The sequence below is a fragment of the Chenopodium album genome, chromosome 27 (genome assembly GCF_948465745.1).
Source record: "Chenopodium album chromosome 27, dcCheAlbu1.1, whole genome shotgun sequence".
Taxonomy (NCBI): domain Eukaryota; kingdom Viridiplantae; phylum Streptophyta; class Magnoliopsida; order Caryophyllales; family Amaranthaceae; genus Chenopodium; species Chenopodium album.
The window spans coordinates 33,794,821-33,820,101 of record NC_137860.1 but is presented as its reverse complement, the minus strand read 5'-3'; the positions used below and the strand labels follow the sequence as shown (position 1 = coordinate 33,820,101).

General features: G+C 34.8%; 4 protein-coding genes across 5 annotated transcripts; 3 read left to right on the top strand and 1 right to left on the bottom strand.

Moving 5' to 3' along the window:
- Positions 1–1,646: 1,646 nt before the first annotated feature.
- On the top strand, positions 1,647–4,402 carry LOC145620124 (uncharacterized). Its single transcript, XM_081674770.1, has 5 exons — positions 1,647–1,731; positions 3,321–3,425; positions 3,515–3,770; positions 4,086–4,163; positions 4,251–4,402. Exons 1-5 carry the CDS (start codon positions 1,693–1,695, stop codon positions 4,400–4,402), a joined length of 630 nt encoding a protein of 209 aa, XP_081530896.1. The 5' UTR covers positions 1,647–1,692.
- A 553-nt stretch (positions 4,403–4,955) lies between these two features.
- On the bottom strand, positions 4,956–10,727 carry LOC145620286 (M phase phosphoprotein 10-like). Its single transcript, XM_081674931.1, has 14 exons — positions 10,581–10,727; positions 9,506–10,270; positions 9,278–9,333; positions 8,531–8,708; positions 8,307–8,417; positions 8,047–8,184; positions 7,048–7,116; positions 6,912–6,953; positions 6,668–6,736; positions 5,967–6,038; positions 5,807–5,860; positions 5,562–5,703; positions 5,379–5,441; positions 4,956–5,293 (listed from the first exon to the last, which is right to left on the bottom strand). The coding sequence occupies exons 2-14, from the start codon at positions 10,244–10,246 to the stop codon at positions 5,280–5,282; spliced, it is 1,749 nt and encodes a 582-aa protein (XP_081531057.1). The 5' UTR covers positions 10,247–10,270; positions 10,581–10,727; the 3' UTR covers positions 4,956–5,279.
- Positions 10,728–14,329: 3,602 nt separating this feature from the next.
- LOC145620828 (transcription factor bHLH121-like) lies at positions 14,330–17,885 on the top strand. 2 transcript variants are annotated; one of them, XM_081675547.1, is made up of 5 exons: positions 14,330–14,541; positions 15,402–15,534; positions 16,485–16,612; positions 16,704–17,183; positions 17,317–17,885. In XM_081675547.1, the coding sequence occupies exons 2-5, from the start codon at positions 15,426–15,428 to the stop codon at positions 17,440–17,442; spliced, it is 843 nt and encodes a 280-aa protein (XP_081531673.1). In that variant the 5' UTR covers positions 14,330–14,541; positions 15,402–15,425; the 3' UTR covers positions 17,443–17,885. The 2 variants fall into 2 exon arrangements, with proteins under 2 accessions (XP_081531673.1, XP_081531672.1); XM_081675546.1 differs by having other exon boundaries at positions 14,331–14,541; positions 15,348–15,534.
- Positions 17,886–18,455: 570 nt separating this feature from the next.
- Positions 18,456–24,204, top strand: LOC145620328 (triosephosphate isomerase, chloroplastic-like). Its single transcript, XM_081674976.1, has 9 exons — positions 18,456–18,771; positions 19,404–19,430; positions 19,892–19,961; positions 20,405–20,528; positions 21,970–22,054; positions 22,157–22,289; positions 22,404–22,577; positions 23,087–23,169; positions 23,953–24,204. Exons 1-9 carry the CDS (start codon positions 18,556–18,558, stop codon positions 24,007–24,009), a joined length of 969 nt encoding a protein of 322 aa, XP_081531102.1. The 5' UTR covers positions 18,456–18,555; the 3' UTR covers positions 24,010–24,204.
- The last annotated feature ends 1,077 nt before the right edge of the window (positions 24,205–25,281 follow it).

The window sequence follows — 25,281 nt, the reverse complement described above, 5'->3', positions numbered from 1 at the left end:
TATAAATTCAATATAAATACTAAGAATTTGAATTATGCAATTAATGCAATAACTTGGGGCATGTCCAGGCCTAAAAACTAGTGAATGATTAAAATTAGTCACATACTATTAGATTCTTATATGGGTAGGTACAAATAAATTAAGTTTACTTTTGATCCATGCAAAGTTATTGATATCTGAAAACAATTTGATTTTAAATCTGAATATTTTAGTAAGTAAGTGTTAATATCATTTCATTTATGTAGTACTAGTTCCATTTTTCAAACCACTCCTTTCGTTTAATATTTACAACTATATAGTCCGTACTTAATTCATACGTATTACGTATCATTGAGAATTATAAAAACAAGAAATTGATAGAATAAAAATTTACATAAACACTAATCTAAAAACATTTGAAGCACTTCTACAATAGCATTACTGGAGTATCAATCAATCAATCAATATACCTATACTAAAGGCGAAACTAGAAATGACACTTGTCATAATCTGGTTAAAAATTTTCCCTCCAAAAGGTCCTCTTTTTTTTTTTTTTCAAAGCTTCTTAGAGAAGTATTTAATTTACTACCTCCGTTTCATGTTTTTTGCAACTTTGGACATTATTTGTGAGATATAAAATATTACAAAGTTGCAAAAAAGATGAAACGGAGGTAGTAATACTTACTTTACAATAATACTCTGTATTTCTTTTCTATTTGGCAAGTACATTCATTTTCACACATTCAACAAAGATTTATATATTTATTTATTTTATGACGGGAACAAAGTCATATAATACAATAATGTAATATTATCTATAACTTTGTAATGTAATCCATAGTTATTTTTATTAGTCATGCATGTATTTCTTCCTCTGTTTTCTTTAAAGATTCAAAAAATTGTAATTACAGAACTTTCATCCTATTTTGCAATTTGATATTATTTTTTATAGTAAAATAATTGTATTAAACTAATGATAAATATTGAAATTAACTAATGATAAATATTGAAATTACCGTGCATGGCACGGGATCTAACCTGCTAGTATGAATAATATGGAAGTCAAATTGTTGAAACAAAGCTCAGTTCTGAGTTTTGGTCATTGGGTGGGTATTACTCTGTATGACATGTAGTGTGGAGTAATCTTAAGTTTTTTTTTTTAGTTGACACGTTTTGTTTGTCTAAGGGCTTGTTTACTTCAATTTAATTTCAATTCAGTTCCTAATTTTCCACTCTCATAAAATATTCATTTCACCTATATTCAGTTCAACTCCAATCCGTTCAATAAATTCAACGTGTCAACTAATAGAAACGGAGGAAGTGAGGAAGTATATGATACCCGAGGTTTGAAATCGAATTTCGTCAATATCATTTTCTCTCGGTTCTCATCTGCGCGAGGTCTTCTAAGTAAGAGCGAAAGCCAGAGATCAAATTCCTAACACCATTTTCCTGCTAAGCTCGGTTCTCATCAATTCTAGGTACGATCCCTTTTTTTTTTTCCCGCAATTTTAAATTTGTTTGCCTAATGTTGTTGTGATTGCCAACGAAAAATGATTTTGATAACATGTTCAGAACATAGTTGAAATGTACAGTATGATATTGTTAATTTGTTATACATGTTTCTAGCTAATACCAGCTTAATTTTTATTTTTGACTTTGAATTTGTTAATTTTTAGCTGATTTGCAACCGAGTAAACGGATTTTTTTCGAGTGATGGAAACCGCTGAAAATGCAGAAGAAGCTGTTTCAACTGTAAGTTCAAGAAATTCCCGTTTCAATTTGCATTATTTGATTGAATTAGATTTGCATTGTTGTTTTAATTCAAAATTTGGGGTTGAATTTTATGTATGTCTTTATATTTATATGTAAGTTGCTAGATTGTTTTTATGGTATTAAGTATGAATGTTGTAAGCAATTGTTTTAACAATCATCCAAAATTTTAAGCTTGTCTTTTCAAGAAGAAGGGATTATTTTGCGGTTGTCGAAAAGTTGGGTTTGGAAGATGCTAGCTAACTATTGGGCATTTTGATATACCTGATGAACAACTAATATATGTTCATCCTTCAAATTTAGTCATATTACCAATATGTTAATTAGGGTAAAGATTCTTCTGATGAATTTGATAGAACAAGGGGAAAGAATAGACAATCAAATTCTGGGGCTTCAAGTGTTTCATCTGGGGTTAGGTTAGAGGACATTAGTAAGAGTTACAAGGTTGTTACAGTGCTGAAAAATGTGAGTTGGGAAGTGAAGAAAGGGGAGAAAGTAGGGTTAGTTGGGGTAAATGGGCCAGAAAAAACTACCCAATTGAGAATTATTGCTGGGTTGGAAGAACCTGATGTTGGAATGTGATTAAGGCCAATAATAGTATGAAAGTTTCATTTTTGAGTCAAGAATTCGAGGTTTCAATGAGTAAGACATTGAAGGAGGAGTTTATGAGCACGTTTAAGGAGGAGATGGAGGTTGCAGAGAAGATTGAGAAGGTGCAAAAGGCAATTGAGGGGTCTGTTGATGATTTGAAATTGATGGGAAGGTTGTTGGATGAGCTTGATTTATTGCAGAATATGGCACAGGCTGTAGACTTGGATCAGGTGAATTCTAAGATCAATAAGTTGATGCCTGACCTCAGCTTTTCGCCCGAGGATTCGGATAGGTTAGTGGCTTCTTTTAGTGGTGGATGGCAGATTAGAATGTCACTTGGGAAGATTTGCTTCAGGTTTGTTGAATTCTTACTGTTGTTGGATGCATAGTTTATAAACACTTTAAGTTTCTGTTTATTTTATTATAATGTTTCTTTGCTTTAAGATAGATACAATATTGTTAAACAAGCTCATGAAATGGTATTAGGAAAAAGTTTTCTTCTGTTGTTAGTGGGAATAAGCATGTAATATGTATAGGTTCTGGAATTAATGCATGAAATTTATAGACACTGGCCCAAATTTATGACTAAATTTGCAGGATCTTATAAAAGGCTGCAGGATCTTTAATTCTTTATAAAAGGCTATTTAAACATATGTTTATAGTTTTGATAGTTTCCGAGTAATAATATAGCTCTAATTATTTCACGAAATGTAACATGAAGATAGTGGTTCATCGCCTTTGTTTCGTGTTGACAAATTCCCAAGATATTTTTAAAGATATCCTTATGAGAAATAGATTAAGAGAAGGAGGTATAACTCACTCGTTTATGTGGTTAAATTAAAGTTAACATTTGCAAAATGAAATAATGCAGTTTTCATCCTTATATGTCTTTGGGAGGGTGCGGAGAGGAGGGAGGGTTGCGTAGTTCGATGTGTTGCATCTTCTATTCATAATGTTACATCTGTTTCTGGTCTGTTTAGGGAACTCCCAAGTTAGCTGGGACTGTTAATTGGGGAACAGCAACTGTCATCGGGATATTTGCTGGTATGTTATACGGTGGCAGCAAGGAAGCAGCTGCTTCTGCTGTAAGTTTATCAATCTCAATCTAATATCAATTTTTTGTTTCTATTATATCCTTCTCTTCTATATGAGGACCCTTTTGACATTTTTCCAGAGTAAGGATGCTGAAGTGACACTGAAGCTTGGAAGTACCCCAGACAAGCGTGAGCAGTATCGGTTGATGAGAGATGCAATGGAGAAGAGGTTTTATAGAGTTACTCGTGGATCCCTGGTTGGGGGAGTGCGCCTTGGGATATTCACTGCTGCATTTTACGGTCTACAGAATCTGCTAGCTGAGGAACGAGGAGTCCATGATGTGTATAACATTGTTGCAGCTGGTTCAGCCACTGCTGCAACATTTGGTCTGATAAGTAAGTAAGAGTTGAAATCCTTATTTTTTGCTGAAGTATGTTGCAGTAGTCGTCTAGATTTTGTTATACAAGGTTAACCATTTTATTGCAAGTTATATTTTCTTGGATAATGTGCAAAAAAAAATACTAGTAAAAATTGTTGAATATACTGGCATGTTTTGCACGAAGAATTGAACATTTGCCCAGTCGTATGGAGCAGGTTTTTTGTTCTGATGAGCTTGCTATTAGTTTCTGTTTGTGATTGCTTTAAGCAATTGTCATTGGATCCTTGCTTTGTCTTCTATTTGTCAATTAACATCTTATATAAAAATTCAGTGCCAGGATCTCTTCTTTGGCGTGCCAGGAATGTCATGATGGGTTCTGTTCTTGGGGCAGCCTTTTGTTTTCCTCTTGGTAAATCTACCCCCTATTATCTTTGTATCTATTGTTTCCATCACCTTAAGCATATCTCAGATTCTGTATCGTATCGTCATTGACAAGCAAACTTTGGCATATGTTGGGCCCATTTGAAGCTAGTAGAAAAGGCAAATGAGGAGAAGTTCACCCCTCATCCTCAACTAAACGAGAAGGGAGAAGTCAAGACTGGTCTTGAGGTTGCCATAGAAAGACTTGAAGGGAGTATAAAAAAGTGAATCTACATATTTTGAATGCAGCTAGCCAGCTATCATCTCAGCTCATATTATGCAAAACAGGGAAGTTTATGTCATGATACTATGTCAGGGAACACTGGAAAGATACATCCAAGTGAGATTTTACCAATTTTGATGTATTTGTGCGACCAGTATTATTCACTGGTACCAAAGAAGTGAATACTGTATTTTACTCCATAGTTTGATATGTAGGCTTTGCCATTCAGTTTCATTGTAATTGGCTTGAGGCAAGATATGCTCAATAAGTCAATAGTGAATTATTTGTAGGGCAGGGGACTTTTGTCTGAGAAAGCAAGATTGGGTTGATTTAGGTAAACCTGTGTTACTAGAAATGTTTCCCCTCTGTTACAACCTATAGCTGAACAAACTAAGAATAAAGCTGCCTTGATCTTTGGCAGATGAATATGTAATTGATCTTTATATTGAGTTTTTGTTACGGAGTTTCTTGTTTTGTAGAGACGTGCACTAATTATGGTATGTTGTTTTATTTTCCAAGCATGTTTTAGTATGCTTATGTCGCTTTGTTTTCACTCAGTAATCACAAAAATTAATAAAATTTGATTAAATTGAGTAAAAAGAATCTGTCAACTTATACATGTAGATAAATAAGTAAGAAAAAACCTAATAATTTTTTTCCAAAATTGTGCTTGAAGCTCCCGACAAAACCATCCAAATTTCTCCTGCGGTTTATCCTCTCTAAGGTGAGAAACTAGTGTTGTGTGGCTTCAGCTAGTTGACAAATGCCACCTCTAATGATCAAGGAATGAGGTGGGCATGTCTGTGACAGCTTTAATTCCGCATTCAATGAATTGTTAGCCATGCCCAAATCTCAAGGGGCAGTCCTAAATTTAAAGGGATACTACTGCTCCTTGCCTGCACAATCAAGGAAATTATTGGTGATATACTATACTTATATGTACTCAGTTGAACAAAATGCTCCATACTACAAATTAGGTACCTTCAGTTAGAGCTTGCGACGGTTTCTCGGGTGCTCTGTCTGCTACCTTTTTCGCATTTACAGCTAAAATTAAACAAAAACCAAAGAGAATATATAGCATGAGCATGCTACTGAAGTGCAACAAATAACACATTGAATGAATCCAGAAAAGATAACTGCATACTCCACATATATCAATTTTACCTTTGAATTTTCTTTTCTTCTTGGCTCTCCTCTTCTTTCTGTCCTCCTTTGTTAATTCATTTTCCTCTTTGATATCTTTCTTACCAGAAAACACTTCCTCAGGAGCAAGCATAGCAGCATCTGACACAGCTACTGGAGCAATCTGTTCAAGAAAAACCACAATATGTGAGTGCGCAAAGAGAAAACAAAACTTGTATTAATCAAATACAAAATCTTAATAAATGCAGCAAGAGGCAGACATTTACCTCTTCCATGGCTAAAGCTGGAACATTGGTCTGAATAGACATATCCTCAATAACCTGTCCAGCCAATATAGTAATTAAGCACAGGTAACTTGGTCCTCATCACACAAACATAAGAGTTTATCAATATGCCATAAGTGGGATAGAAGCTAATAAAACATACCGGCTTGGGAGCAAAATGGAAGTGGGAAAGTGCATCCAGCTTCAGGCACAATCTTTTGAACAGATTGCTTGCCTGGCAAAAAGTGAAATACAGTTATACCAACTATGAAAGACACCGAGGGTTGGGCACACAAATAGAGAGAGAAGCACAAACCTAACATATACAGGCAATAGCAACTAAGAATACTAACTTATGTTTAAAGTCTAACTTCTATTCTTTATTTATTTATTTTTTTTCCATAAATTGAAGCCCCTCCCTCTATTTGCAAGGAAAAGTGGCATCCAAATACTAAAAAAATGATTCTAATTAGTGAAGAAAACAGTAGCCCAAAGCCCCACCACCCCAATACAGATATTTGGTTCTATGTCAGCTTATTTTAGATCTATATATAAATGCTAATCTATCAAGACCGTAATCATGTAAATCGAGATCGGCTATAGAGCTCTACATTGTTGCTTCTAGGTAGGACATGAGCCAGCGATTTAAGCTTGACCTCACACAGCTACTCCCAACCCACCCCCACCCAAAAATATTTTTGCTTGTTAGGCAGAAAGGAAAAAAATATTGTTACACGAGAAATGTCCTGTAAAATGAAGGTTCGAAAGAAATCATTCTGCCTGATCCCACAACCTTAAGCAACAAAAGGAATAGATGAAAACAATTGTACAAACAAAATTAAACAGATAATTTATTGTACATACCTCCTTCTTCAATTCATCATTAAATGACAAGGGTGCAGCAACAAATCCAGTTTGCTGAGCATATTCTTCCTGCAAAAATTTCATTTAAGTTAAAACTATGGAATCTTTTATGATGGTTCCAGATATATTATCAGCTCATAATCTCATACTAGGTGACACAAATAATTTCTACAATCCATTTGTCAAATACTCAAAGAACATACTACAAGGCTGGAAAATTTTGCATTTCAGAAAGTGATCTAACCTCATAGATTTCAGCAAGGCCTTTCTTGCTTTTATTATCATCCTGCACAGAAAGTAAAATTAGGGTACGCAGGTCATTTATATATAAGAAGTAAGAAGCACGAAGACAATATAGGATATTGAAAGGGAGAACAAACCAGCTCTTTTGTTTCCTTAGGTGCTGCAGATGGCAATTTAGGAGCCCTTTGCACATCATCAAAATGTCCCTGAAAACATATAATTTCTACATTTAAATCAGCTCTGTTGAGTATGGCATGCATGCCCACTGTATAATATGAAAATTGTAGTAGTGACTAGCAAGGAAATGAAGAAGCAAAATGTGGGGTGTCGAGCACACTATCAGACTTTATACAAGCAAATCAAGTCAAAAATATTCAAGACAAGAAAGGTCCAGGGAATAATAAGAAGGCTTATAATTTTAATTTGCAGGGTGCATGCGGTCTGCAATCCAATATGATACACATAGATAAATGAGTGTTTGGGGTCAAATAATAGGACAATCTGGGTAGGATTTTTTAAACGTAGGCATTTGAGGATAACAGTAGCATTAGTGGGGATTTTATAGGGTAGTCAATATTTAATGTACAATGTGGATAACAAGAATTCTCTATTATGCTACTGAAACTACAATACTGTTGTTGGACTTGGATCCTGGTCATGGTCTCATATAGTCATATGCAGCCATTTATAATTTTGGAAAACTTAGCATTTTGTTGGTTCTAATTGCCAATTACATGTAACCATGGGAGAGTGACAAGTATCTGCCAGGAGCTTCATCTTCATGTAAAATGAAGAAGCCAATATCAAAGATTTTTATGGTAGCTAGAAAATTCCTGGTCCTCTGTCCTCTTAAGAGAACGATCCTTCTTCATTATTGATATGATTTTTTAGTCAAGTCAAATGATAAAAAAAAATAAAATAAAAAAAAAAAAAATGACTTCCAATACTCTTGTAAACACTCTAAAGTTATACTGATTTCTCTGCAGAAGTCTAAACAAACAAACCTTTTTGGTTTTCTGGGCATCTAAAGTGTCAAATCAGTACAATAAACATTGATAAGGTAATATACCATAGAATACCAAACATAAAGTTTTTAAAACAAAAACATATATGAACCAAAAGACAACAACTTATACCTCAAGTATTCTTTTCTTTATAATTTCTTCAAGAGATGCTGTCACCTCTTCTGTTATAACAGGAGGAGGCCTTATGTTGTGCTCAAAATCCAGGTCCACTTCCAACGCACTATCTACTGGCCTCTTGGATGCAGATATCTATTCAGAGTAACCAAAGGGATGAGAATGAGAATTTAGTATAAACTAATCATTGGAAAAGTGGCAGGCTATTAAACAAGACACCCTGACAAAATTTATATTTAGAATCCAAAAAACTTTACCTCTCCCTGCATGGTCCAATCTTTTGGAGCCAAATTTTCTGCTTCCATCTGCTTTATTTTGGCTTGTATCTTTTCGCGCTCCTTCTCATAAGTAGACAAATTTCCCTTGTTCTATAAAATTGACAGCAACCCAAGCTCAATGTTAAATGATAAAGTCAGAGCATGTTGCGTTACAAGAAAACAGAGCATGTGGCATTGCACAGAAAACAGAACACTTTTACTACCTGCTCGTCATCATCTTCCATCTCTGAATCATCAGCATCACCGACATCATTATCTTCCATTTCTAGATCATCAGAAGCATCAGCATTTTCTTCCTCCATTTCTGAGTCATCTGACTTGTCAACTTGCTTCTGTTTTTTAACTGGCCTTTTCTTGTCAGGAACATAGAAATCTTCATACCTAAAAGTCATAAAATGAAGAGTGAGTGCATAGCCAAAATAGCACAAACAAGAAGGTTTTGACAAGTGCAGCCATCATAATAATGTAAATTATATAGCATTGACTTAAACAGTGAAGAACGTAAGTAAAATAACGTCTTCTGCCAAACAAAGATCCATGCTCAAGGACATTGAACAAAAGAGAATGTGGAGAACAAACAAAAATTATTGGGTCTTTATTGTTTCTTTAAATTATTCTGATATTACTATGCCAAAAATAAGTACAACTATACATTTACACTAATCAACAACTAATAATCAAACAAAATCACTTTAACTACTGGATGCATACCTAACATTGTTGGCTATACATGAACTGAAAAAGATATCCAGACTATGCTTGGGAGGTGCCTACACTAGTTGTTAAATTCATTGCAATAAATAGATTCCAATGCTTTCATCATACATTCATACTCAAGCACACTGGTCTTGTAACCAGCAGGTAGATTTACAAATATTCACATATCAGCAGCTGTATTTACAAACCAGCATAAGCTTTACAAACACAAATAAAGCAAGATCAGTAAGCACCTGATGTTATCTTCGGACCCATCTTCAGAACCTCCATCTCCGCCATACATGAGAAGCTACATGATTTAACAGCAAGTCAGATAACCACCAAAAGATGCGAACCAACTCAAACTGTCAAACATACCTCCCCCGCAAATAAACAATCGTTCAGGGATTATACATACACATTTAACACATAAAAGCCAATTTCACGAAATAAATAAAACAAGCAGGTAAAAGTATGCTCACCTCATCAGCATCATCTTCCTCACTCTCCTCACTTTGATCCTCTTCATCATCAACATCTTTACCACTCTTTGCCTTCTTCTTTTTCTTTTTACTCTCCTTCTTCTCTGACCCATATTCTTTCTCCTCCTCCCTCACAAGATACTTCTCCAAATCCTTAATCTTCAAAAATTCATCTTCAACCTCTGGAACCCCATCACCATCATCCTCAATATCCTCCTCATCGTCGTCGTCATCTTCTTCTTCATCATTTTCCTCATCATCTTCCACATCCTCCTCACTTTCATCTTCGCCTTCATCACTTAACCCCTCAGATTCCTCACTATCTTCCTCAGAATCCAAATCTACATTTTCCTTAATATCTTTCTCCAATACCCCATTGGCCCCAGGCACCCCAAAATGCTTCAAAATTTGCTCCGGATTTTCCTCATATCTCTTAATTTCTCGTTTAAGAGTATTAATCAGAGGCTGAGATTGAAGGTCAATCTGCTGCCAAATTTGCTCGGCATCAAACCCATCCGAATGAAGCTGATCAAAAGGTGACTTGGGTGAGTATGGTTTTAGGGAAGCAAATAATTGTTGAGAGGCTAAGCGGGCAAAGCTAGCAAGGTCAGAATTCGGGGATAGAAATAACGGCGGGTCAGTCGACTTAAGCTTATCAATGGCTTCCGAAACGGGCTGCCCCTGAGCTAGGGCAAGAGGGGCGGCCGCAACAGCTCCGTTTTCACTTTTCCGTCCTACCATTAAAATACTACTGTAAACAAAACCCTGCAATACATTAGCAACCAATTTTGATTCAATCATCAAAGTATGCTCAAAAATCAAATGAAATTCTTCTCGCTAGTGCACATACCAAAATTCTAACAACAAAATCACTCGTTAAAAATCCTTCAATAAGTTCATTAATTATAATTAATAGTTCAATAGTCTGAACTAGAAGAACCCTAAAGTGATAATAGTGACAATAAGAACCCTAAAATAATCATACTGGCAATTATATAAACTACAGGGTGAAAGTAAACCCTAGACTGCGAGATTAATATTCGGTGATTGAAAAAGAAAGGAAGAAACAACTTACCACAAAAGCTTCTTCAATGGAGGAGAGAAAGCTCAGAAGGCGCTTCAATGGAGGTTTTTGAGTACGCTTCAATGGAGGAGAAGGGTGGAGGGAGGGAGTTGCAGCGTATAAGTGAAAAGCTCCAAAGTGTGAAAAATAAATGTTAATTTCAACCGTCCGATCTAAATATTATCAACAGTCTTGATTTATTCTTGGCTATAACTTGTCTTCAAGACTTCAAGGTTGAAGTTTTATTTTATTATTATTATTTTATTTTTTTTTTGAGAGTGGAGTTATATTACTCGTATTTCCTTTCATCTTAACAAAACTAATGCTTGTACTTTATTTATTAAAGATAAATTAACATTAGAAAAAATCATTATATTTCAGTAAAAATAATTTAAGTTTAGGAATAATCGAATGAATGAGTTATTAATTTTCGCAAATTATTGAAATGATTTTGATTAAGTTGAAAAAGTCTCCTTCAGCTTCAAGTCAGTGTTCGATTAAACTACCCATCATTGTGGATGCTAAGGCTACTCGTATAATATTAGCTTTTATTTTTATTAGATTAATGTATCCTTTCTCTTTGAAAGGTATAGGTTGTACAAATTACAACTCAGTTGTTTCTTTGTTCCATCAAAAGATGATAAAAGCTATTACAATTATCATTTTAGATAGAATAATTTACAAGATGTATTGTGTATTTTTCCCAATCAACTATTTTATTGCTTAACTTCTTTTGAATTAGCTTTACATTGACTTTATCACTAATAGATAATCCTTCTATCATGGTTCTTGAAACTGATGACAACTTGTAAAGTGTAAACCTGTGTGAAGTAGTAGTGCTTCTATTATGTAATACTCATAGTATATACGAGTTGTTTCCAACTTGAAACTTGAAAATGTGTGCCACTAAAGTGTTGCCACCTACCGATAATTGTGAAGTATGTGTATCTATTAGAAAGGGTGTGAAAGAGGTTGAATTTGAGGACGAAGAAAATTGAGGAAGATAAGATTGAAAAAACAAAGTTTGTTAATTGACAAGAGCCTATTATCATTCCAAACTTCCATCCATGACATTAAAAATTATGTTTTTGGAAGATGGAAATATAGGAGAGGACTTAATTGCACTCTTTCCATATGTTACAAACAACGAGAATTCAATTTTGGATGATAGTCTATTGTTTTTCCAACATATTCATTACTTTCTCTTTGTCAAAAAAAAAAAAAAAAAAAAAAAAAAAAAACATATTCATTACTTGCAAAAAGACCATCTATGATTATAAAGCAGCCTAACCAATTTTGTTGTTACGTTATTTTCCTATATGAGTTTTTGTTAGAGCCGCATTTTATTAAAGAGTGATTGGTACAATTTTCAAAATGACTACATAATGCCATGTGTGAGATTAGGGATGTCAGTGGGGCAAGTCAAGTAGGAGACCCGCCCCATCCCCGCCCCAGTGGGGCGGGGATGGGTCTCGGTTTGGTGGGTGGTGGGGCGGGGATGGAGATAAAAACCATACCCGCCATGGGTGATGGGGCGGGGGTGGATTTTAAGTTATACCCGCCCCATCCCCGCCCCGCCCCACCCACTCCACTTCGTACCCGCCCCATCCCCACCTCATACCCACATCTATATATCTTTTAAAGTAAAATTACATACTTTTGTAGTATTTATAAAATAATTACGTAAAATACAATATTAATTATAATACTTTGTACGACACTTATATTATAACACAAAAATATGCGTAGAACGTTTATTTTATAATTCGTATTAATTATGTAGGATTGTGTATTTGAGATACGGAGATTAGGTGGATCTTGGGTGGGGATTAGGTGGGTCTTTGGGGGGGATTAGGTGGGGATGGATATCCAAGTGGGGGGTGGGGCGGGGATGGTTTTGGAGTTGTACCCGGTGGGGCGGGGATGGGGATGAAAATTGGACCCGCCGCGGGGATGGGGATGGGGATGAAAATATTAGGTGGGGATGGGGATGGGAGGCCAACATCCGCCCCGCCCCATTGACATCCCTATGTGAGATAGCATAATACGTTGTTTGTAAAGTGTATATTTGACTCGAAGGAAATCTCTTAGTTCAGTTGAGATCCCATAATTGTACATCTGTTATTTAAAAAAAAAAAAAAAAATCATTACTATAAATATTTCCCAAAATTAATACTCTTATAGGATCATTATTCTAATACATGCACATGTTCTTTGTAATAGCTTTCTTTAAGCCCGAACAACCTGGTTTTAATCATAGTAGATTTAATCTACTCCGTATTAAGAAACAATTGTATAATAAAACTACTCAACACAAGCTCAAATTCTACCATATTTTTGTCAAGGGGATAAAAATGATCAACTTGGGAAAATTAATGGAACGATTTGCACAATTGGTGTTAAAAAATAATTAAATTACAAAAATAGTGTTCACTTAAAAATAATTCTCAAAGTAGTGTTCATGTAGGTTTGGAAATTACAAAGCTAGGAATTAAAAAATAATGGCTAATATAATCCATATATATATATGTATACCATTAAATTCTTTATGGTAATGTATATGAGTTTATCTTTACGGAGTAGTACTTAACCTATCCCTGACAAAGACTATTGGACACATTATAATGGACCAAAAGTTGTTGCTGATGCTAGTCTCAAGCGTAGTCCCGGACGACCTCCTTCCCAAAGATTACGAAATGAGATGGATGAAGGTAATCGAGCAAAGGTGACATGTAGTGTTTGTCGACAAAGGGACACAATAAAAAAAATTGTTCGTCAAGGTTAGCTAATTTTTTTAAGATTATTAAATTTCTTATATGTATATATAGTTGTTCAAATGGAATTATTTTTCTTACTAATAATGTTGCCTGTCTACTTTTTAACAGATCAAATGGAGCTTCCAATTCTACTTCTTGGCCAACATGACCCTTCAAATTTTCATTTGAAGCATGAGCACACATCTGTACTTTGAAGGTTGTTCGATCATCATCTCCAAATTCATAAAAAACGGTGCTAAATTGATTTTTTTATTTAGCTAATATGACATGTTTTGAGCTATTTTGTAATAAAGTAATACCATCTCCGATCCAAATTGATAGTGCATTGTAGAACTAGCAGTTGGTTTCAAGAATGGTGATTGAGTTCCCTTTGATAATTTAAATCCGTCTAAATAATGTGCATTATATATCATGTTATATATACGTTTTTTGATAGGGTTATGTCCGTAACAAAAATGCTAGAAATTTTTAAACATTTATATTACTTTGAAATTCATAATTCATACTCTGGTCAAGATACCGTAAGCGTTAAAAATAAAGAATTTAATGGTATACATATATATATTTGGATTGTATTAGCCATTAATTTTTAATTCCTAGATTTGTAATTTCCGAACCTACATAAACACTACTTTGAGAAATATTTTTAAGTGAACACTATTTTAGTAATTTATTTATTTTTTAACACCAATTGGGAAAATCGTTCAAATTAATGTACAAACGCTAATCATCAAATCATAATAACATAGTTTTTTTTTTTTTTTTTTCGGGAATCATAATAACATAATTCGTTTTACAAGAAATGACTTGAAACCAAATCAAATGCCCAAATAAGTCATAACTCCATACTTAACCTTTTTTCTTTTGAAAACAACTCCATACTTAACTTTAATCCAATATAAATGACCCAATTGTCATCTTATCCATAATCTACGATACAGGAATTTTATATCCCGTACTTTTATTTCAAGTGACTTATGTGTCCCACATTGAAAGCATCGGTTAGAAGAGTAAAAAAAACAAAGGAAAGACTAATCTGGGGGTAACGGGCGGCCGATGGGAATTTCTGGATACGGAAATCCAATTCCCATTTGCCGATTCCCCAAATTAGAGAGAGAGAGAGAAAGATCAATAAACTATGATCATTATTCTCCTTTACTCCATTCAACTACCGCTTCCTTGCGACTCATCTTCAGGTCAAATTTCTACCCTTTTCCTTGTTTTTCTCCGCTGTTCTTTATCATGTCCTATATTTTGAGAATTTATATCTGTGATTTCTACAGTTCAATTCTTATTGTTGGTTTTACTTGAATTAGCAATGTGGAACTTTGTACAAATCTAGTTTATGTTAGCTTGAACTACAAAAATTGGTGAATTAAAGATGGGATTTTGTTGTGTTTGATGATTGTTTTGTTTAATTTTTCTGGGCAGTAGTATATTGTGTCAAATATTTACTATTTGTACCTGAATAGGCATCTGGGTATGGTTGTTTCTTGTTGAGGACTGGAATTGGTGTAATGGGTTTTGATTTTAGGGTTAAGAAAATTGTTGAAAACATAACAAGCAGTTAATTCTATTGCCACTAGAATGTTGAACTTTGTAAGGTAGTGTTTGGATATGAGGATTTGATTACAAAGAGTATATCGAATGGCGCTATCACCCTGTGTTATTAAGGGTCGAATTCCTTCCTCGTTTATTCTTAGTTTGTTTGATGATCAAGCGGGGAGATCATTTGGAATAGGAAATGAAGGTACTAATTAATCTCGGTCTACTGGGATTATCTGTAACTCTGTGAGCCTCATAATGCTTTTAAGTCATTAGGGAATGGAAATGTTCCGATTCAATTTAAGTTTCGCGAGGTGAAAGAATGCAGATTAGAGTTGATTGAAGCATAGTCATGTATTTTGTTTTGTTTTGTATTGGGCAATGATGAAAACTTGTTTTTGTAGAAATTTTTGAATAAATTGGTTTCTCTGATGTATAATGGTTTTATCACCTGCAGATTCTGCTGCGTTGCTGATCTAGTTTGCTAGTGTTGTGCTGTGTTCCATTGCAGAGTTTGAATTAACTTAGCTGTGAAATGGACTCTGATGATCCTACTGCTGTTAGAAAACTTCAGAAGGCTGGCCGTGAAAAACAACGCAGGTGTCGGCTGAATGAGCAGTTCATTGAGTTGGGAACCACACTTGGTATATCTATTGACACCTTTTGTTTGAATTTTTCATTTTGCCACTGTAACTACATGCTAAACATGTTATAAGCTCATGGCACTCATTAGTCATTACCAGACTTTTATCTTCTGTAAAGGAGTTATTTCTAAACTAGACCAATTTTGAAAATTGAGTGCTGCTGGCTTTATTCAGGGGCATTCCCATAAAGTTCCTATTTTTTAGAGGGGAGGAACCCATTATATACATATATATAGGTTAGGATTATGTGATCTGAGAGGTGAAGCTATTTTCTGCTGTTCCATAGTATCCAACAGGGTACATTGCATCAATAGCTACTTTACCTTTATAGGTTAGGAGAAATAAGTGTCAATTACGAGTAATATAGATAAATCAGGTAAGACAGTTTCAAAAATGTCAAATATGAATGAAAAGAACAAACTCTTTTGTCAGTTCTTTCTCTGTGGGGAAGAGAGCTGCTGGTTGCATATTGAAGCTAGTGATCCTTGGTTAAAAAAGTGTATCATGTCAGCTGCATTAGGGAAATCCGTCAATGATGTCTTAGAACACTAGAAAGACAGAAACATGTAACAAGGCAGAACGAGGGGAAAGGGGCTCTTGTTTTGATGATTAGATGCCATGAGACAATGACATGTTGCCACGTTGATTGTTGGAGGAGGATGTGTTGATGGATTGAGGCTGAAGCCTTGAGTAACTGATGTGGAGATTTGAAGTGAAAAATGACTAATAACTTAATAGTTATGTCTTGGGTCTAGAGCAGGGGTAGTCTGTTTTCAAAGTTGATACACTATCTGTCTAAACTCAATAATATCAGTACAACAAATTTATTGTTTATACACTGTTATGGTTTATAAATTGAACCTGGATTGCTCAATATACAACTATACTTTGTGTTATATTTGGTTTTCTGCTGATAAGTTTAACTGGTGAGTATTTATGGTCAAATGCAGATGCTGAAAGGCCAAAGAATGACAAAGCAACCATACTAACTGATACTATTCAGCTGCTCAAAGATTTGACTGCTGAAGTCGACAAACTTAAAGCCGAACATACAGCTTTGAGTGATGAATCTCGTGAGGTGTTGCTTTACGCTTATATAATTATAGTTTCTTTATGACAAACATCTCTCATGAAAGCTCTCTGACCTCGTGGCTCGTGCTCTCCTACAGTTAACGCAAGAGAAGAATGATCTTAGGGAAGAGAAGACAGCTTTAAAATCAGATATCGATAGACTTAGTTCACAATGTCAGCAGAGAGTTGGTCCTGCTTATCCATGGGTAGCTATGGATTCAGTTATTCAACACCCACCTTCTTACCCATATCCCATGCCGATGCCTGTTCCTTCAGGTGCAGTCCCTATGCATCTATCTATGCAGCCATACCCATTCTTTGGCAATCCAAACCCTGGAATGTATGCCAACCCATGTTCTACTTTTATTCCATACATGGCCCCGAATGTTCCAGCTGAGCAGCCATCAGCCCAAGATGTTTCTCCTCCCATGCAGCCAGGTAGTAGGACCCAAGTTCCAGCAGGACAAGGTGTTGGAACTTCATCAGATAAGCATGATAGACAAGTCAATAAAAACGATGACTCTAGTGATGTCCCAACAAACCTGGAGCTCAAAACGCCTGGATCGACTACAGATGAGGTCTCAACTTACACTTCCACATAGATCTCTCATATGAATAATCGTTCTATAATAAGTGTTTGTTAAGAGATTGCCAACCTAATATGACACCTCGGATTCTAAATCTGACTCATATGCCTCCTTTGTTGTGCAGAATACATCATCAGGGAACCGTAAGAGAAGGATTGCAGAAGGGAGTTCTTTGAGTAGATGTTCATCTCACAGTGTACAGGATAGCTCATCAAGTAGCATAGTCGGTGGTGGCAAGGGTAATGATTGATGGGTTGGAGAATTTTGACTATTGCCTAAAGCTCTAACCTCTATACTCCTATAGGAAGTTCCCCTCACACTGTAATTTGTCCTCTCGGATCTCAGTCTGCCTAATCATGTAACACACTGGCATATTAGTGCGCTTAGATCATTTGATTAATGATTTATTAATTCACTTCTGGAGATGAATCATGTCATTACAAAGTATTATTGTAGCAATTACACGAGTAACGTACACTACACCTTGGTCTGTGAGATTATTTGACAAGTTATTAGATTTGTATGTGTTGCAGCTCAGATCAGAAGCTCTTCACTGTTCTGTTACTTGACTGACTTCTGCAGTTCTGTACAATAAATTGTTAGTTATAAATGGACAAGGGTGGTCTTGTATTAAAATTTCATGTAAGCAATTAAGCACACTGTCTATAGTACATTTGTAATCCTTACATCTTATTATTTGAATTCCATTTTTTAAATCATTTAATTGTGTAATTTCGATTTACACTTTAATGTGAGAAACTTGAATCATCCACCCAATTAACACAACTTTGATTCAATATAAAAGTTTTATCAAGTAAAACGGTTACCATCTAACCTGATTCAATATAACCCGAACCTGACCCAAAAAACACAATTACTTGTCCATTTTGACCTTTTACAGTACAATAGAAGAAACTATACGTGTTGGGCAGATGAAAAAAGCACCAAAACATCATGCTTTACAACTGAAAAAATCCAAGCAGAATCCTTCATCTTTCTCCTTTTCACTCATCACAACGACGACGTATGACGACGACCACACCAACCGCATGTCTCAGATAAGTTTAGGGCCACCTTATACAAACCTACAACATATTCCCCCATCTCTTCATTGGCGTGTAAAACTCACTCTCCAATTTCAACTCCTCCGCAATAGCACGTGCACCACACGCGTAACCTTTCGGACAAAAATTAAATTTACTCCCCTAAAGGTATATGTCCTTTAGGTAGGTTGATGGTCCATTTTCTCTCTCCTAGAAATAAAACCCCTAAAAACACTGACCACACTCCTTTCAGTAGCTACCACCAGTAAAGTTATTCACAGGAAGAATTTGAGGAGAGAGAAAATCGAAGAAGGTCGAAAATGGCGGTTGTCTCAACATCTGTTGCGTCGCAAATTACAAACCCTAACTCGGTTGTTTCGACTCAGTTTTCTGGTCTTCGAAGATCGTTTCTGAAGCTCGAAAGCTCCGTTTCGACTCAGTCGTCGTTTTTCCAGAATGTCGATTCTCATTTGCACTTGTCTTCCTCCTCTCGCCGTGGTCCTCGAGGTGTTGTTGCTATGGCTGCTTCTGGAAAGGTATCACACTTTTTTTTTTTCTCAATTTTCTATTAATTTTTTTCGGATGAATTGATGTTTTAGGAAAATGTGAAATTAATTTGATGTTGTGTATTTCTCCGTGTATTTTACTGTGTGAATTTATGATTGCATTATTATTGGTGAGATTGTGAGAAAATGTGAATGTGCTGAAATTTTTGTGTAAAATACTGAGTTTAATTAGATGAATATGCTGATTTTGGTTGCTAAATGGTTTTAATTGAGCTGACAAATGATACTGCTAGGTCTGTTACTGTATTCTGAAATGTAATTTCCTGTTGTGAGAAAAAACATATTTAAAGAATCTGAGCGTGTTGAACATTTTGCCTCAATCAATTTGAGCGAGTGAGATGGTGTAGTGTATTCAGTCCAATTCAATATATAAGTCAAATTAGGCGAGTGTTTTTTTTTTTTTACAGAATAACAAATCATGACTCGTTCTACGGCTTTGATGTAACACCAATTTTACACAGAAAGATTAATATAACATGTGAAATCGGCTAAGATGATTGATAAGATAGTAAGCGGAATATGTGATTTTATAAGTTTTTGTTTAATAGGTTTTTGAATTGCTGAATTGACTCCTAATACATTTTGTTCTATTTCCTTTGCAGTTCTTTGTTGGCGGTAACTGGAAGTGTGTAAGTACTATCATCATTTGCTCTATTTGCAATATGCTAAACTAGCTCCCCAGGGTCTTGATTTAGTCAATGATATCAGTTTTCAATTTGCGTAGCGTGATTTGTCCATTCTTGCCATTTAACATTATGTCCTGTACCAAATGGTTGTCTATGACTCTATGATCATCCCTTACTTTCCTTTTGATTTATGCCTCGGGCTTCTGGACTGATAGTGACACATCTGATTCCTTGTTCTACTGTTCCTAGTTATTCCTTGTTGCCTTCTCTTGTCTCGATAATTATAGCGTCAACTTATTTTAGTTGTATAATTGCCAAAGGAGGGAAGTTTTTGAAATGGCCATAGATGAATTGTAGTTTGGTATTGTTTTAAGCCTGTTATATGTCTTCAAGTTTCAGTCCTTTCCTCTTTATATATTTATATTTTGGTTTCTAAAGCTCTGAATTTCTCTCTGTTTCAATAGAATGGGACCAAAGAATCTATCACTAAGCTTGTTTCAGACTTGAACAGTGCTACATTGGAGGCTGATGTTGGTAAGATAATCTTATGTTTTATTGTCATGCACTCATACTGCTATATTTTTAGGGTAGCTTTCAGATTCGGTTTCATTTGCTGAATGGTTGCTTTATACAGTATACTTTAATACTGTGGATTTTTCTTCAAATTTCTGCGTTTAGAGTTATCGTTATTTCGTTACTTTATCTTGCTGTAGCTGGTTTCTGTTTTAGCCTTTTTATGGTTACAGCTTACAGGTTTGTAGTTTGAAAATTAAAACATAGGGTAGGAATGTCTAATGGAAGGCATGGCTGTGTATGTGTGTGTGTGTGTGTGTGTGTGTGTGTGTTGAGTGGGGGGTTGAAATTGCTACTGTTGAGGGGTGCTCATAAGATTTGTTGCATAAATCTAACTTCACAAGGCTTTCAATAACACATGAGATATTCATTTTTCATCTGTGAGCTCCCTGGGAATATTGCAGATGTTGTTGTGGCACCTCCATTTGTTTACATTGATCAAGTAAAAAATTCCCTGACCAGCCGAATAGAAGTATCAGCACAAAATTGTTGGATTAGCAAAGGTGGAGCTTTTACTGGAGAAATCAGGTGAGCTATTATTCACTTCCTGTTGTATACTATTTCTTTTAACTTTTTGCATCTATTTCTATCATTTTTCATTTGTTGTTATTTCAAATTTTCTTGGAAATCATTCACCTTATAACAATAGTTAGATGGTATTTTATACATCACATCCAAGCATGTTTCCCTCCATCACTCTATGAATATGTGGCAGCTAAAGTACCATGTCTTCTGTTGATTGGTCGAGGCCTAAGGTGGTATCATCTACATCAAGTCCAAGCATGTTGCCGTCCGGCATTATATCAATAATGTGGCAGCTAAAGTACCTTGTCTTGTCTTTCCAAAAAAAAAAAAAAAAAGAACCTTGTCTTGTGTTGATTGGTTGAGGCCTGAGGGTAATATTGCCACATATTCCCTAGGGTCCATACATCACTAGAATGTTCTTCTGCTACATTAAAATGTTGTTTGATCGTGTGGTTCTATTGGTTCACTATGTGAGAGAGATTCTCATTAAAAGCATGCTTTAAAGTAGGTTGGTTTTCCAAGAGTGATTTGTGAATGGAGAATTGGAGATTAAATCACCTATTCTACATTTCTAGTAAGATTTGTATTCAATGCTCTCTTGAATTTTAAGGTTGAGGTTTGTGACTAATAAAGGTACACAGTAGTTTGCAATCGGCTAGGTATGCCAAAATCTTGAGTTCTTGACTCTTTTTCCTGATAAAAAAAAAAAAAAAAAAAAAAAAAATTTACCCCAAATAGAGTGGGGGACTCAATACAATTGTGTAGAGGCTCTTTAGCGGTTTAGCCTTCCTCTTCAGTTGCATTCATATTGCTTTTATTAGACCCTTTATTATGATTTGCTATATGTTTAATAGAAAGTGGAGGACAAATTGTGAGATGTTTGATTTAGTCCTAATTTACCTCAACTCTCAAGTTGAAACTTTACCTTTGGGACTCTTGTAAGGGATACCCTTGTCAAAATAACTGAATGTGGCAATATATGGCTGTTTATATTTGTTTTTTTTTTTAAGTTTTCCCATTTACTTTGGTTATGTTAACATCATGATAAACACAAATTTTATGCATTTGAAATTGTATATTTATTCAATTCAGGTCATTGAATACGTTCTGTTATCATGGTTTCTAGGAAAATTCTAAATTGGGCTTATGATGATCAAGTGATCAATAAAATACAACACTGATTTTAGAGGGGCATAAATTGTCATGATTATAAAAAAAAAAATATATTAAGTAATTTATCTTATACTATGCCATTTATTTGTTTAAGTTCTTTGGAGATGATTTGTCTCTGATTCATCTACTCTAGTGACCCGGTATATGGGGTTTCAATTCACTTTTTTTTAACATCATGACATCATATGTCCTTACTATAGTTTTGTTGAGGATTCTGTGTAATTCTCTTTTAGACAGTTTATAATTTTACCTAGATATTTCTGTCTCTCAGTGTTGAACAATTGAAGGATCTTGGCTGCCAGTGGGTTATTCTTGGGCATTCTGAGAGAAGGCACGTTATTGGGGAAAAAGATGAGGTAAACTTTGTACTGGACATGCAATAGTGATACCAGAATACAATTATGGTACTTTAAAAAGATCTATTACCATACTCTGTAGTAAAGATCAATTGCATCCAGTTTATAGGTAAAAAGGCTGCATATGCTCTGAGCCAAGGTGTTGGAGTGATAGCATGTATTGGGGAACTGTTGGAAGAAAGAGAAGCAGGAAAAACCTTTGATGTATGCTACCAGCAAATGAAGGCTTTTGCAGGCAAGCTATCATTTAATTTTCTCCATTGTGTATCATCTTTTATACATGTGAGTTTTGATGTTAGAGAAGGATGTTAATAACTTCGCAAATACATGGTGTTTTTCACATGTGCAGATGCCTTACCTAGCTGGGATAATGTTGTTGTTGCTTATGAACCTGTATGGGCTATTGGTACTGGTAAAGTAGCTAGCCCAGAACAAGCTCAGGAAGTGCATGTTGCTGTTCGAGATTGGCTTAAAAAGAATGTTTCTGAGGAAGTTGCTTCGAAGACACGCATCATTTATGGAGGTATTAAAAGTGCCAGTTTCTCCCTGCCTAGAACTATGTTCAAATTGATTGTCCCGTTGTGTCTGATGCAGTATAGGGATCAAATTTGAGGTCTTGGGGCACATTTATCCTGTAATCACATGATCTAAAAAGAAGTGACAGCCCATATCTAGAACGGGGAATTGTTTGGCAGCTATCTTTATTTTCACCTTCATATATGAGACAGATGGGGGGAAGGGGAGAGGGGGGGCAAAAATTTCAAAAATTTGGGCATTGATTAGGCCCACTTTATTGCATAAAGTAATGTGTCTGAAGTCAAATGTCAACTTAAGATCCTGCGTATTGTCCACAGTAAACTTGTTAATCATCTGATGATCTGATCACTATTTTCTGTTGAGTCATTGCTCAACGTAATTTAGTTTAACAGCTAGTTGGCGATAAGATTGACCTGCAGCTTAAAATGAATTTGATGATTAAGATAATTCATGAAATGCAACTGAATTTACTGACATTCATTTATGCACTTACAGGGTCTGTTAACGGAGGCAACTGTGCAGAGCTTGCAAAAAAAGAAGATATAGACGGCTTTCTTGTGGGAGGAGCTTCTTTGAAGGTAACAGTATTGCTTCCATCCCTCTCTTTCCCTCTCCCGTTGTATGACCCACCATTTTCCAAGAAATTTTATCATCATTATTAAGGAAATCAAGCTGCTCTCTGGTTAGATAAACGGGAGATCAGCAACTGGAGGATGAGAAATACACTAGATGAATGACTAGTATAGATTATGACAATTATGTACAGTAGTATGATATGTTGTACATTAGTTTTGAATTGGCTTGGGCCTTTGGATTAAGAGTATGTACATCTTAACCTGCACAAATTAGACCACCCTGGGTGTTAACCAACCACCTATGTATCCATATTCCATAGCATGCTTAAGATGAGTAGTTGACTTTTCTGCCCAATGAGTTTACACACTTTCATGGTTAGGTTGTCCCCAATTAGTCTATTATGGCCTGGGCTTGGGAGTACTTCCTCCAAGGTTCCATATCACATTTATTTTTTCCATTCTCCCCTCTATATAATATCACGTACCTTTTGTCCTTCTGTTTCTCTTCGATTACTCGCTATTGCCAATCACATCTACTAAACCACAGCTTAGCAATCACTCTTCCAGACCTGTAGCTTGTTTTGCATCGGAGGCTGTAACAAACATCCTATAAGGCAGCTCTTTACTACTCCATTCTTAATAAATTGGAACATTAGCTTTCACCCTGTAATTCATTGGAATTGTTTCGATGAAGGTTTCCTCTTAACTGATAATATTGATCTTTTCAAGGTGTTATATGGCATTGTATTTATATATTATTCTGATCAGCAACTTTTGACTGTGTAGGGTCCTGAGTTCGCTACCATCATTAATTCTGTAACAGCGAAGAAAGTTGCTGCCTGACCATTTTTATGAATATGGCTGCAATGGCTATTAGAGTTTCTTGATGAATCGTGTTGTAACGAAGATGTATTCTACTATTGACCTGTTCTATGTTCAATGTATGTTTGATGTTTTATTGGGTTTTTTTTATACATTACCGAGAATAATACGGTCAACAGAATTTTTTATAGAAAATTTTGAGCATTAGTGGATGTATCTTAAGTCTTTACAGTGTGGTACTCCGTATTTATTAATAACAAGAGCTTGTTTCCACCAAATAACAAGAGCTTGTCATTGGAATGCTTTGAATCAATAATTGCATTCAAAGACCTTTATTGATGCAAAACTATTTATAAATTTCATTAAAATATTCATTTTTTACATTTTAAGTGCTACCTAAATTTGCGTTGAAAGAAAACTTCTTTCAATCTCTTAACCTTTTTACATAAAAAAAAGGGAACAGAAATATAAATTTGTTTTTAAAACAGGATAGATGTTTAAATTTGAATTTAATTGAGTATTGAAAAATTTGAAATTAGAACTACAGGATAATAACGAAGATTTTTTTTTAAAAAATGTTTTGTTATGTACTTATCTTTGTTATAAAAAGATATTACTAACAGTTTTGCATAAATTTTGGTTAAAAATTAAACAAATCTCTATTTTCTTCTGTTATCCTATAAAAAGGATATTTTATTCTATTTCTTACAACAAACTTCATAAGTCTACTCAATCAAATTGCTTTTATTAATATCTGAATAATCACAACAGTGAAACTACTTACTTCAATAAATGTTATTATTGCATATGTGCCCATGGCAAGAGCTTGATCGACGTTGGAGACTTGGAGCTCAAATGCTCAATACAGATCAACGTTATATGTTACTGTTCTTTTTTTTTTTTTTTTTGAAATCTTGATATTATTGGAATTATTTTGGGAATATTAGATAGAGTTTTAATTTTAATTTTTTTATAATTTATTAAATTTTACAGATTCAAAATTTAATTAAGTACTTTGAATTTGTTCCTAAAAAAGCACGTAATTTAAATTTGAAATCAGAATATTTTAGATTTTAATTTTAAATTTTAAAATCTTATTTTAATTTATTAATTATATAAAATTGAATTTAGAAATTTAGGATAACAATAAAAAACAGCATCTGTTTTGATTTTTATTTTAAAAAGATATGAAGTATCTAACCGATTTAAATCTATAATTAATCCTATAAAACATGACATTTCATACTCTTCCCTACACCAAACTTCATTCATTAATCATCTTTTTTTTAAAAA

What these genes read in the sequence shown, in the direction of transcription:
- LOC145620828 (XM_081675547.1), top strand. Translation starts at nt 15,426, where the DNA reads ATGGACTCTGATGATCCTACTGCTGTTAGAAAACTTCAGAAGGCTGGC. An exon ending in TGAGTTGGGAACCACACTTG is followed by an intron (nt 15,535 to 16,484) that starts GTATATCTATTG and finishes GGTCAAATGCAG; the next exon opens with ATGCTGAAAGGCCAAAGAAT. An exon ending in TGAGTGATGAATCTCGTGAG is followed by an intron (nt 16,613 to 16,703) that starts GTGTTGCTTTAC and finishes GCTCTCCTACAG; the next exon opens with TTAACGCAAGAGAAGAATGA.
- LOC145620124 (XM_081674770.1), top strand. Translation starts at nt 1,693, where the DNA reads ATGGAAACCGCTGAAAATGCAGAAGAAGCTGTTTCAACT. An exon ending in TGCAACATTTGGTCTGATAA is followed by an intron (nt 3,771 to 4,085) that starts GTAAGTAAGAGT and finishes ATAAAAATTCAG; the next exon opens with TGCCAGGATCTCTTCTTTGG. An exon ending in AGCCTTTTGTTTTCCTCTTG is followed by an intron (nt 4,164 to 4,250) that starts GTAAATCTACCC and finishes GTCATTGACAAG; the next exon opens with CAAACTTTGGCATATGTTGG.
- LOC145620328 (XM_081674976.1), top strand. Translation starts at nt 18,556, where the DNA reads ATGGCGGTTGTCTCAACATCTGTTGCGTCGCAAATTACAAACCCTAAC. An exon ending in CTATGGCTGCTTCTGGAAAG is followed by an intron (nt 18,772 to 19,403) that starts GTATCACACTTT and finishes TTTCCTTTGCAG; the next exon opens with TTCTTTGTTGGCGGTAACTG. An exon ending in TACATTGGAGGCTGATGTTG is followed by an intron (nt 19,962 to 20,404) that starts GTAAGATAATCT and finishes GGAATATTGCAG; the next exon opens with ATGTTGTTGTGGCACCTCCA.
- LOC145620286 (XM_081674931.1), bottom strand. Translation starts at nt 10,246, where the DNA reads ATGGTAGGACGGAAAAGTGAAAACGGAGCTGTTGCGGCCGCCCCTCTT. An exon ending in TCCATTTTGCTCCCAAGCCG is followed by an intron (nt 5,861 to 5,966) that starts GTATGTTTTATT and finishes TTGGCTGGACAG; the next exon opens with GTTATTGAGGATATGTCTAT. An exon ending in CAGCTTTAGCCATGGAAGAG is followed by an intron (nt 5,704 to 5,806) that starts GTAAATGTCTGC and finishes TTTCTTGAACAG; the next exon opens with ATTGCTCCAGTAGCTGTGTC.